This window comes from Corvus brachyrhynchos, unplaced genomic scaffold (genome assembly GCF_000691975.1).
Source record: "Corvus brachyrhynchos isolate BGI_N302 unplaced genomic scaffold, ASM69197v1 scaffold115, whole genome shotgun sequence".
Classification (NCBI taxonomy): Eukaryota; Metazoa; Chordata; class Aves; order Passeriformes; family Corvidae; genus Corvus; species Corvus brachyrhynchos.
Window position 1 is genome coordinate 13,424,030 of NW_008239553.1, and position 12,003 is coordinate 13,436,032.

Below are 12,003 nucleotides of genomic sequence, written 5' to 3' on the forward strand. Positions count from 1 at the left end.
TACTAAGAATTTAGGGCAGACAGAAGCCACTGGAAAGTATGTCCTTCCAGGAACAAGCTTGAATCCTAGCTTTTAGTATGTGTTACAGTATTAGAACATTGAGAGAGTTTTGTTGCTTGTCTCAGTGTAGTTAAAATGACCAATCTTAATACTTGTGTCATTAAATACTGTTTTTTTATTGTGATTTCCCACTTCCTCAACTTCCTTGGTTCCCCTCTATAAATAAGGATTTTGTCTAATGACCCCTGACTTAGACATACTGGGTCATACCTAGGGGATCTATTTCACCATATACTCTCCTCCCCATGTTAAGAGTTTCTTCTGTTTCTAACTTGTTTATAAGTAGTGTGAAAACAGGTTTTGTTCTCAGAGTGACACCAGCTGCCTCCCTTCTGCTCTGCTGTGTTTGTAGACTTAACAGTGTTTTTTGCCAGTCAGTTTTTGTCAGCTCTCCTCAGAGGATCTTTCAAGGCTAAGCAACTCATGCTACAATTTCCATTGTAAATTATGAAGTCAGCAAAGTTTCTTTTCACGATGGACAACTATGCTGGGGATATCTTCCTCTTCAGAAACAGTGCCTAACTGGCCTCTACATTGAATATTCTGATTTGCAAATCACATCTCAGAGATGTATCTTAGAGGTAAACTGAATCAATGATATTCTGAACGTTCAAATGGTTTGTAGAGAGAAGCATGATTTCCCTTCTGTCCACTTTTTCTCCTGAATTCCCATCTTAAATTCATTAAACTGCAAAACAGGCTGACATCCCTAAGTTTTATATTGGCATAGATAGTCCCTACAACTTTCAGTGCTTCCTTTTAATCTCCATGCCTAAGGAAAATACAGCAAAAAAAAATGTTTTGAGACAGGCATAAGATAAAAAATGACAAAAACAAAGAACAAATAGTTTTAAGTCTTCAAATACGATATCTTTTCTTTACTCTCCTCTGATAAAAAGCTGCACACATCTTGATATGATTGTGTATGGGTCCATTACCCCTTTTATGTACTTGTAGACAGCACAAAACAAAGAACAATGTTGCTTTTGAAAATTATATCATGATCCAGGTCTTTCTAGATTTACTCTGGGTACTTTAGAGTAACCAGATATTTCATAGTGTCTCATACACTTCAGGCAAGAAACTTTTTTTAAATTTCCCATCATACTGAGCAATAATTGCTTCTAAAATTTTATCTGATACCACCTTTTTTTATCTGATACCTCTCTCTACAATAAAGTGACTGAGACAATCCCAGTTTCCCCTGAACTGCATGTGTAATACTGATTTTTGCCTGTGAGAAAATTAGAATTTAAGTAAAAATTCAGCCAGGATATTAATCAGAAAAGGAAGTTGAAGATAAAGGGAAAAGATGATCACAGGCATTTAATTTCAATGAAAATTATTTCCAAATCTCTACCTTTACATAAAATGCAATTATCAAAAAATAATTCATATATAAACTTACCTAGAACTCTAAGTTCTAGAGAAAAAATTCTCACTGAGAGCATTAAGTTAGTTCACAGTTACAAATTTTGCTCTTTTTCTAATATGAAAGTGGAATGTGCTGTATTGCTAAAAGCAGCACTAGCGTTCTTTAAACCATTACAACCTGCTGAATTCACTGAAGGTACTATTGGTACCTAGAAGGTATGTCTATTCCATTAACAGAAATACATACAAATATAATGTGACAAGGGGAATTTCTCATTTTTCTCACCTACATTTACTAAGTTTTTGAATTTTACTATTAAAAAATTGAATTCAGGCAATCTAAGTCTCTAATCAAAGTGACTTCTTGTTAACTGTTAGAGAGGTTAATAAACCCGTGAGAAATTTCTGCGTGTCCTGAAATGAATAACCTGAAATGAAGTAAGGCAGGAATATTATATTGCATTTTGGATAGATTGTTCTTTTAACTTTCACTAAGCCACATTGAGCATTTATGATGTGTCTCCCTAAAATTTTTTATTAATTTTCCTGCTTCAAATAAATTGAATACAGAGTAGAGATCTCAAAACTTTAAATGGGGTACAGTAAAATTCTTAGTTCTTAGTGAAAATAATTTCCGTTTGCACTAGTTGGAGTGGAAAACCTGTTGTAACATACTGATGAAGACAGAAATGAATGAAAAATTAATGAAGTGACAGAGAAAGATATTCACCATATCCATCAGTCATTGCTTCTACAATTTTTATCTGACCTGGCTTTTCTCTGAAGTACTTTTATTTTGGTTTAAATATTTGTGTTTTCATATTAGAGAACTTTGACAAGAGCATTGACAAGAAGGGGAAAAAGGAAAAGATATGACTTTTTTATTCTCTTTCGCCCAGAACTGAAACAAAGATTGACAATGATGGTGAGGTAAGAAAACAATCTGTAGATGGCAATTACTATGACTGCTATACAAGAGAAAAAAATGTCTTAAAACATACAGAAAGGACAACTTAAAAAACCCAATAACCTGCCAAAAAACTAACCACTTTCTGCTCTGAGTCTGAAGATCTGGTTTGGATTATAGAATGCATAAAGCAATAGCTCAAGAGTAATCTCTAAAAGAACACAGAAACATGGATGACAGTTTAACAGTGTTCTTCATAGAAGTTAAATACACTGTTCTACTGATACTGAAGAATATGGTGCAAATTCTAGTTCAGCAACCTCAACTCAAAAAAAGAAAGAGCTACTGCAAGAAATGGGGGTATGTATGTATGTATATGTATTATAAAGCTATATATAGCTTTATCATCACGTGGGTGAACTTTAAAGTCTTCGCATTTCCTGAGTGACTTTTCAAGAGACACAGAATCATGTTTTAAGTACAGAGGTGTTAGGCTATTTGACTGATGGTTTAAATTACTATTTGCCTAAAGGAACAGGTCCTTTTTTACCATTCATTCAAATAGTTTTCTACTATTCACTAAAACCCAGTAATTTATAATAAGTCCAGTGTTTGCTGACTCCTGAAGTCTTCTGTTTTTGAGAAATTCTAAACAGAAAAAAAATGAGGGAGAAACTGCAAGTGATGAAAGCAAACTATGAATACCCAGCACAAATGTTGTATTGACAAAAAAACTACTGAGAGAAAAGCAGCAAAGCAAGACAAAGGGGAAAAAGTTACAATTTCATAGCTCTAATGCAGTAATTTTAGGAGATTATTTTAATTATACTCAATTATTGAGTCTATTAGATGATAAAACCAATGACTAATCAGAAACATAGGCTTTATAGCAATTATTATCTCAGAGTTAAATGATTCAAACTGACAACACACATGACCTTTACCTTGTTTAGCTCTTTATCTTAAACAGGTATTTTCTGTAACATGTGCTCTCAAAGATAGCACTGATGTGTCTTTGTTAGAAGAAAATAAATAACACTGTCTGTTCATACACAGACTAGGAGGCAGGCAGAGCATTTTTAGTTAGTGTTAGTGCAAAAGCCTCTTGGAAGTGTCTCTTACCAGTTCTCCTGCACTGCCTGCTGCATGATGGCAATAATTGATGAGACCAGGGATGGGCTGTTGACCTTTAGCCATGATAACAGCTGGACTGGTATAGGATGGATGCTTCTAATGCACAACACATAACAGCTATGAGTACAGTGAGAGGAAAACATGAAACTGTACAAGCAAATGACCAAAAACGAATGAGGTGAAAACTGTGACACTGAAATGCCAAGCTCATACGAACACAGCCAGTTGAGATGTCAGGTATTTACTGCCTTTAAAAGTGGCACATATTATTTATCTTTGCCTGCATCAAAAGAAATTAAACAATTTAAAATTTGCATTAATAAAAACTGATACTTGGAAACAATAATTACCTTAATTCATCCCTGCAAAGACATATGTAATCAGGATTTTCTGTATATTGGGAGATGATCTCCAGCTGCAGCTGTCTTAGAAATGTCAAGATGTCTCAGACCTGAATTCATATTTCTGGAGTTAGAATGTTGCTGCTTTGGTTTAGAAATTGTTTAATATAATTTTGATTTACTTAGACTTTCAATTCTCATAATAGGAATTAAAAGCAAAACTTGTGGAGTAGACATAGAACAAAGCAGTTTGGAAAAAACTGTTTCCAAACACACAGGGATACATTATCATTCCATTTGAAAACTGAACACATAAAACTGAGGTAAATATTTATATATTGCTTCAAATAATAGAATAATTCTTGGGAAAATATTTAAAATTCAAACTGAAATTATTTACAAGTGTTGCCTCATTTTTTTATTTTATTATTTCTTTTATTTCTTTTTCCACTTTATTATTTTAGTTTGAGTAAGGCTGATGTATGATTACTAGTTAAAGCAAGGCTATAAAGACAATATGATATCTAGTTTGTTGGCAGAATTTCACATCTCTTATGCAGACAGGCACACTGGAATACAGTAATCTGGATAGTTTATTACTTAGTATGCTACCTGTCTGTCATACTTTTATCGCTGTTTTCAGAAATTAACATTTTAATTTCAAATTAGATATTATGGGTTGGAAAATTTTGTTGTGATTCCTGAACATGCCGCCTACTGAACTTTGCATGTTCAGGCGTGTGAGTACTTTGAATTTAAAAAAAGCTACTAAAACCAGTCTGGCACATCAGAATGGTATCATAAAACATATGTTAATACCACAATAATAAATAATATGTCTCCCACTGGAATTTGAAATCACCTACCGAAACAGAATTCATATATTTCTATGAAGGTCTACTTCTACAAAACGTACCTAAAATATATCTGTTTGACATGAAGACATCAATGTATAGTCTTAAGATGCAAATGAATATCGGTGGAAAGTGCCTCAGACAGAAACTGAATGGTCTCTTAAGGGAAGAAGCCAGACTCACCTTAGCTGCAATGGCTGCTGCTGTTATATGTGAAGAAGAACTGTCCTCTGTTGAGGCAACTCCACTATCCTTCTTCTCTTCCTCTTCTTCCTCACACTGCACTCCTTTGTCTTCCGTCTGTTTGTGAGGGCTGGTGGTTGGAGGAGGAGAAAGAGGAGGTGGTGGTGAAGGTAGATCTTCAAGCTCATCGTGCACCTCCTTTACTTTTACAATGGCATCCCGCAAAAGATCAATGGCGTGAGGTAGGGCTGGCAGTATAAACTGAAAGCATTCCTATGCACAACGAGAAGAGAAATCACTATGAAAAGTTACCTGCAGGTGCAAATAGGAATTTACTCTTCAAATATATTTGGGATTTAGATGCACCTTTATGATCTATCTGATCATAAATAAAACATAACATGTCCTATGCAACTGCTCTTAAAAGGTAAAAAACGAACTCAGAAACAGACCTGGTAACAATTCTATATATTTTTGTCTTTTTTTTTTTTTCATGCAAATACCATAAATTTCAAAACAGGGCTACTGCAATTAAGCTAATATTGTACTAGAACTTCAGAAAACAAGAACTAAATTTTTGGGAATATGTAATACAGAAAACAGCTCACAGCAGCTGGCAGAATGCTACAAAAATGCAGAATAAAAACATTAACTATATACCTGCAGGAATATTAGCTTCAAATCTTTCCTACTATGCTCCCTCACAATTAGAGAACAATTCATAAAGGTTTCCATAATTACACTTGTATATAATTATATCCTTTTTTATTCATGGACTTATTATATACTAGAAGAATGACAAACTACACTGATGTCATTATAATTCTATGTAGCTCAGAAAAAATATTTCATAAATAATCAGTTTTTCAAACCTCTCCTTGTTCTATAACCTCTAAAACAATGAAAAATTTATTTTAGATGGCTGGAGAAAGCAAAACTGCAGAGGCTGTGCAATCGCTCTTGTTCCATAATGGGCATACATATAGCTACCATATATAGCTACCTATACTGCTAAAATACACTGGTGTTCATCAAATCAAGCGGGACCTCAGGACGTCATGTGCTGCAGCTGCCTGCTCAGATCAGGGTCAGTATGAAACTCAGGCTTCTTAAGGCTTGTTCAGTAAAGTCTTGAAAAATAATCCAAGAACAGAGACTGCATAACCCTTCTTGAAAATGTGCTTTAATGCTTAATTACCCTCAAAGTGTTTGGACTTTTTTTTTCAGTTTTGTTTTGGTTTTCCATTTCTTTTCATCCATCTGGAAGGTACCTCATTCAATTTACGACTATTTCTCTCAATCTCCTCCCAGGCACCTCAACAAAAAGTTTTCTTATGTCATTTGAGGAGACTGCATATAAACATTATAGTATTGGAAAATGATGGCAGGGTCACAAGCATTAATTGCCATGGCAATGCAGTCAGGACCACACAAGTTGACAGACAAAGCTGGTGCTATTCCTTTTGTGGCACTTCAGTTTTGTTTCATTTAAAAAATGATTTAAAAAAATGTATTCTGACATTTTAGAGTACCCAGAAAATAAAAAATAAGTTCAAAAACAGATAATGAAATAAATATATTCAATAAATAAACATGACTATGTATACAAAATAAAAAGGAAAATATCCATCAGAAATTACTGGAGTTTATATATGCCACTTTGTAAGTAAGACATGACTCACAAGCATTGTAATTCCTCAAAGCTTCTAAATAAGAACACATCTTTCAGTTGCTTCTTTAAGAGTAATGAACGATAAGTCATTTGTGAATTTAAACATTCAAGTTGGTACTGTGAAGAACTGGAGTAAGCTGGTTGAGTACAAATGCTGTATATAATGAATGTATATTAAAACATATTTGTAAAGATAATAAAGATTATGACTTATATGTAACTGCAAACTGCAGAGTTGTTGGGCCTCCACAGTATTACTTTTAAAATGGGTTAAAATAATGAAGCACATAAGCATCATTACTTTAACAAAGACGCAGACCTCAAGTAAGTGAGAAACGAGAACAATAATCTCTGAACTGAGCAATAATTGTGAAAAAGTACACTAATAACTGACTAATCAGAGAAGCATGTTCCCCACTCCTGCCACTGAAATAAAGCCTTGTTGGCTTGACTGTTGATGCACAGATTCCCAGTAAGTCCTCTAAAAGCTCATGTTACATATGAAACTCATTGGTTTAGGCAATTGTTACTACAATAATAAAAATTGTTAAAGACCAAATGATTTTAATTAACATCTGGTAATTTCACACTTGGCTCTCTTCCATAATATAAACTATCTTTTGCCAGACTTAAAAAATGGAAGTATTCTACAGATCTGGATTCAATGCTACATGCCACATGTGCTCTATGGTAAAAATATGTTTGGCATGCAGTCCGTTTTTGAGATGATGCATTTACATGCTGTCATTTTCCATTAATATTTTAACATTTTATTAAAGAAATATGTATACTGCTGCAATTTCATGAAGCTTATAAAAAGCTTCTCATATGATCGTATTTAAACAATGAAAAGGAAATTAACAAGTGGTAAAAGAGAAAAATGAGGGAAATTTCTGGTAACAATCTGTCCTTTTTGGTTCTTGAGATTCAGCCTTTAATGGACCAATTTTCTCTACTATTCATCTGTAGTATTCACTTCCAGGACTATGCTTGCTAACCCATGACATCATCTTAAAAGTCTTTGCTGAAATCTGGCACTTCGAAGATGTCTCATACTAAAAGAAATTGTGACAGGACAGAGCATCATCATGACAGGAACAAATAAAAATCAGTTTGTCAGAAGCTTGCTTGTATGATGCAATAATATGATTTTTTTCTTTTCCAGCAGAATTACCTTTTCTATTACTTACCCTATATCAAACTATTGTTAAAATACTTATGAATACTTTTTCATTTCTTTTCCTCATTTGCTTTCTGCAATTTACCTATCTTCAAAGTCTGATTGCCTCAGGACAGAAAATGACAATTGTTCCTGTAGGTTAGGAGCGCTACTGAACACAATAAAAACCATTAGAGATTGTAGGCTATTTCAGCTCTCATAATTCAGCAAAAGAAGTATTCACTTGTGGAATAACCTTCTTATTGGCGCATCAGTTCTTTAAAATGTGGGGCCAGTGCTGTGTTAAATACATGTACATACATATGATTTGCCGCTCATAAATGGAAGAATTTCAAGGAGGTATATTTCCACCTCACCATCCTCCAATGCCTGTTGTGTGTTTTGAAGGCTTTTAAATTTCCTTTAAATTACAGCCTCGCTAGATTTCCTAAAAACGCTGTAAGGAATGGGAGAATCATAGGAGGGCTCACACTGGGTCCTTGAACTGAAACATGTCAACAGTGTATCTGAAAACCTATGGTGGCTGCTTAATATCATAGTACTCAAAACATTTCCTCTTCAACTTCCAGGTGACAGCCCACATAATGTGAATGACAGAAGTCTTTCAAGAAGCAGTGACTTCAGGGCTGTGCTGCTAAACACATTAGTACTGCCTGCTCTGTGCCTGGGCACTACAGGTTCAGGAGATGTGTACCAGGTATGCATTTGTTAGAGGCCAGAGGTGAAGACGATTATTAACAAGGCCAGACGTAGTCTGAGCCCTGAAGAAATAGATTCTCATGACTGATGGGGGACCTACCTCAGCAGTTTTGTGTTAGGTTGTACAGATCACTATTCAGCTTAGCAGTATTTGTATGGAGAAGACTGTTTTTCTATCAGCCAACTACGAAGAAATTAGTGAAAGATCTAGCCTTACTCACAGATGCACACAAAAATCCCTCCTGGAGTTTAATTGTGTTTCTTTCAGCTATGCAGTCAGAAAGCAAGCATGAATAAAGACAAAAATTCTAACTTCTCTGTCCAAACTGAGCAAAATGCAGGAAGAAAATAAACTGTATAAAGACTGAAAAGTCTGATATACCCATACAGAGAAGATTCAAAAACATCCTCAAACTCCTAAAAATTATGTTCCCTTTCTTCCCTCTTGCTGAGAAAAATTGGGAATGTTCCACATGCTGCAGCAAGTTCTACCATGTACTAGGCATTCCTCTCACTTCTGTGTGAAAAAGAATGATTTCTTGGAAGCAGGAGACAACCCAGAGATAAGGTACAGCTCATTAGAGAAGAAAGGGAATGTGCAAGAGATAATTAGACTCTTCATTAGCACTGCCTGCTCAAGTGAGTGCTCTCTTGTGCTACATGTAATGTTGCCCTGGTGTGCACATAACACCATTGAATCAGACTGGAATTGTATGGTCCTTGACTAAGAGTGATGGTGTGGTCACTTAACATGAATATGCATTTCAATTCACTTTTGTAAAATTTGTTGTAGTGGGCACTTTCTACCATTCAAAACAACGAGAAGTGCTCATCATAGTTCCTTCCTAGCAGATCAGTAAGAACCTTTCTTACCTGTGAACCTTTCTTGCTACCTGGAAGATTAATTATGAGAGTTTTCCCTCTGATTCCACACACAGGCCTGAAAAGAAAGAAACACAGACTGAAATTCTTGTATGCAACTATCTCTACTACCAAAACTAAAGGAAAGCATTTAAGGCAAATTCTATGATTTATCAGATTTTGTAAACTTAATTTCCAATATATTTTCTGATTATGTTCTCACAAAAGAACTTGGGATAAGCTGAGCTGAAAAAGCATAACATGAGATTCACAGGGTCTAACATGCATTTGATAGTATAAACACTGGCTAGGTTTCCATCTTTATTTAGACCTGTGTAGCTCCCTGAATTCCATTGTTTACTTGCATCCAGTACATTATTTGATATAGTCCCTATTTGGTCATACACATAGTTCCTTTGCAATGTAATTGACTGTGTCAAACATTATGTCCCTGGCCAGCAAAAAAACCCTAAGTCATGCTTGTTGCATTAATTCAAATATGTCCTTTTTATTTAAAGATTCAACACAAGAAAAGCAGAGAAGGAAGTAATTCTCAAGTGAAAATTGTACTTATGCAATTCATATATAATTCTTCCTAATAGTTTTTCCCTCTCCCTTAAGAAAAGGCAAGACCAACTATCAAAGATAGAAGTTTCTTTGTTTTTTTTTTTTTTTTTTTTTTTTAGAAATTCCTTTGGGGTTGATGCAAGGCTGAACACTCAAGTTCTGAATGCTTTCTGTTGTCTAGAGTTTGACTATTCAACATTTTAGCTAAATAATAATAATAAAAAAAGAAATTAAATTACTGAATTTTGTCTTGAGGTTGCTTCCACTGTTTACAAAAGCTGAGGCGAAAAACCCAGAGAAATTCCTTTGGTGTTGATGCAAGGCTGAACACTCAAGTTCTGAATGCTTTCTGTTGTCTAGAGTTTGACTATTCAACATTTTAGCTAAATAATAATAATAAAAAAAGAAATTAAATTACTGAATTTTGTCTTGAGGTTGCTTCCACTGTTTACAAAAGCTGAGGCGAAAAACCCAGGGCTGGGATATACGGATAAGAAAAATGTAAAAGGAGAAAACTAAACTACAAAGATATGGAGGTTACAGTTAAGAGAAACTGTGTAATATTCTCTTTATTGAACAAAAATATCACCTATTAGCGAAGACAGTACAGAAAAGAAAATAATTTCCAGTTACGGCATTAGCAAAAATTTTGAGCCAAACTACATGGTTTGTTGGGTAGCCAACTTCCCTGGATATCTTCTAATACAAATAATTCTCAGTGATTAATTTCATTTATTGGTTTCATGGCATTTTTTAGCAAGGTAGCAAGTATTTCTGCGACAGCTGTCACAATGCTCACAAGTAAATAGCACAGAGATTGTTTTTGTGCCACTAAATGAACTTTTGATATCATATTCAAGCCAGTCTGAAGTGTTGTTTTCAACTGGCAGTTTGAATATTGACTGACTCCTAACCTCTCTTTTCTCATATTGCCTTCTTTCACACTATGTGCCCTCAGTTTAGAAAGAATTCCAGGTAGCTGAGGAATGCTCTACTGCAGCACAGAGATGAGCCTGAATTAAAGAAATGTGTTCATTTACTCCTCTTGCAGTAGTCAAGCTTACAGAGTACAAACTCAATCCAGCAAATCTCATACGTGGATTACAGTTTATGGCAGATTTAAAACAAAGGAAATAATAATTGTCCACTGAAGAAAAAAAATGAGGTGGAATTGTGTTTGGCAGATAGCTCCTTTAGCAGTTGTCTTCTTGGCTCTTCTACTCTGCTTTAAATATTTCTGAGCATTATAAGCTAAATGACCAGTACAACCAACCAATAATAAAAAAAGGACTAAAGCAGCAGGATGAAACTCAAATTTCAGTCACCAGTAATCAGACCTAGTGGCTGAAGAGAGAAATGGAGCTGCCAAAAATTTCTCTAGAGAGAATGCAAAAGTAAGTAAAAGTGCTTAAGAACTGCGAAAGTATTATGTGTGCTTTCAAGAAAAGCACACAGATATGCATGCATTCCAGGTACTTTGAGAGATAAATTAATGATATTCCTCCAGACATAGGACAGTACAACACATTTGTCTTTATCAAAGGGAATTTTTTGCCAACAAAACATTTTAATACTTGATGAACAAAATACAGAAAAATTCTTCCCTCACCACCAAAACACCACAGTTCTAGAATGAAAAGACAGCTGTTTAAGAGTGTGCATCAATATTACAAATAACCTGGCATAGAAAATACAGGATGATACAGTCTCTAATAGAGACAACAAAGGGAATTAAATGAAACTATGCAATTACTATTACTTGAATTTGGCCACTTCTCTGAAGTTAAGACTTCTAGTCTTGATAACAACGGCAATCTTCAATGATTTGTGCACAGTCATTGGATAACAATAAGTAATTCTATGGAAAGAGTTCATCTCATATTTTGAAGGAAGTACTCTTACCTAGAGAGCATGCCCAGAGGAGTAACATTAAGTGATCCCATCAGCATTGCCAGTGCCATCCCCGGGGCTTCTCGCTCTATTACTTCTTTAGTGGCCTGCAATCAAAGATTAAATAGCAAAGTGAGTGAACAAGTATAAGGATAAGAAAAAAATGAAACCAAAATTGGGTAGGAATATCTCCTCGTTTTTTTCTGCCAAGAAATGTTGTTGCTAAATTCTCAACTGAAATGAGCTACAGAATTTTCTCTTGGTTGTGTAAAATAGGGAAA

At 34.8% G+C, this 12,003-nt stretch overlaps 1 protein-coding gene across 30 annotated transcripts in view; it reads right to left on the reverse strand.

Annotated features, from left to right (window-relative positions):
• GPHN (gephyrin) overlaps positions 1-12,003 on the reverse strand; it is a 282,654-nt gene that overhangs the window by 98,305 nt on the left and 172,346 nt on the right. For 20 of the 30 annotated variants that reach the window (XM_017742125.1, XM_017742128.1, XM_017742124.1 and 17 more), the window contains 4 exons: positions 11,735-11,829; positions 9,278-9,344; positions 4,854-5,126; positions 3,464-3,571 (listed from right to left, as the gene is read on the reverse strand). In XM_017742125.1, coding sequence (XP_017597614.1) covers positions 3,464-3,571; positions 4,854-5,126; positions 9,278-9,344; positions 11,735-11,829 — 543 coding nt within the window. The remainder of the gene's footprint in view (positions 1-3,463; positions 3,572-4,853; positions 5,127-9,277; positions 9,345-11,734; positions 11,830-12,003) is intronic. The other 10 variants (XM_017742151.1, XM_017742152.1, XM_017742143.1 and 7 more) reach the window with 1 other exon arrangement.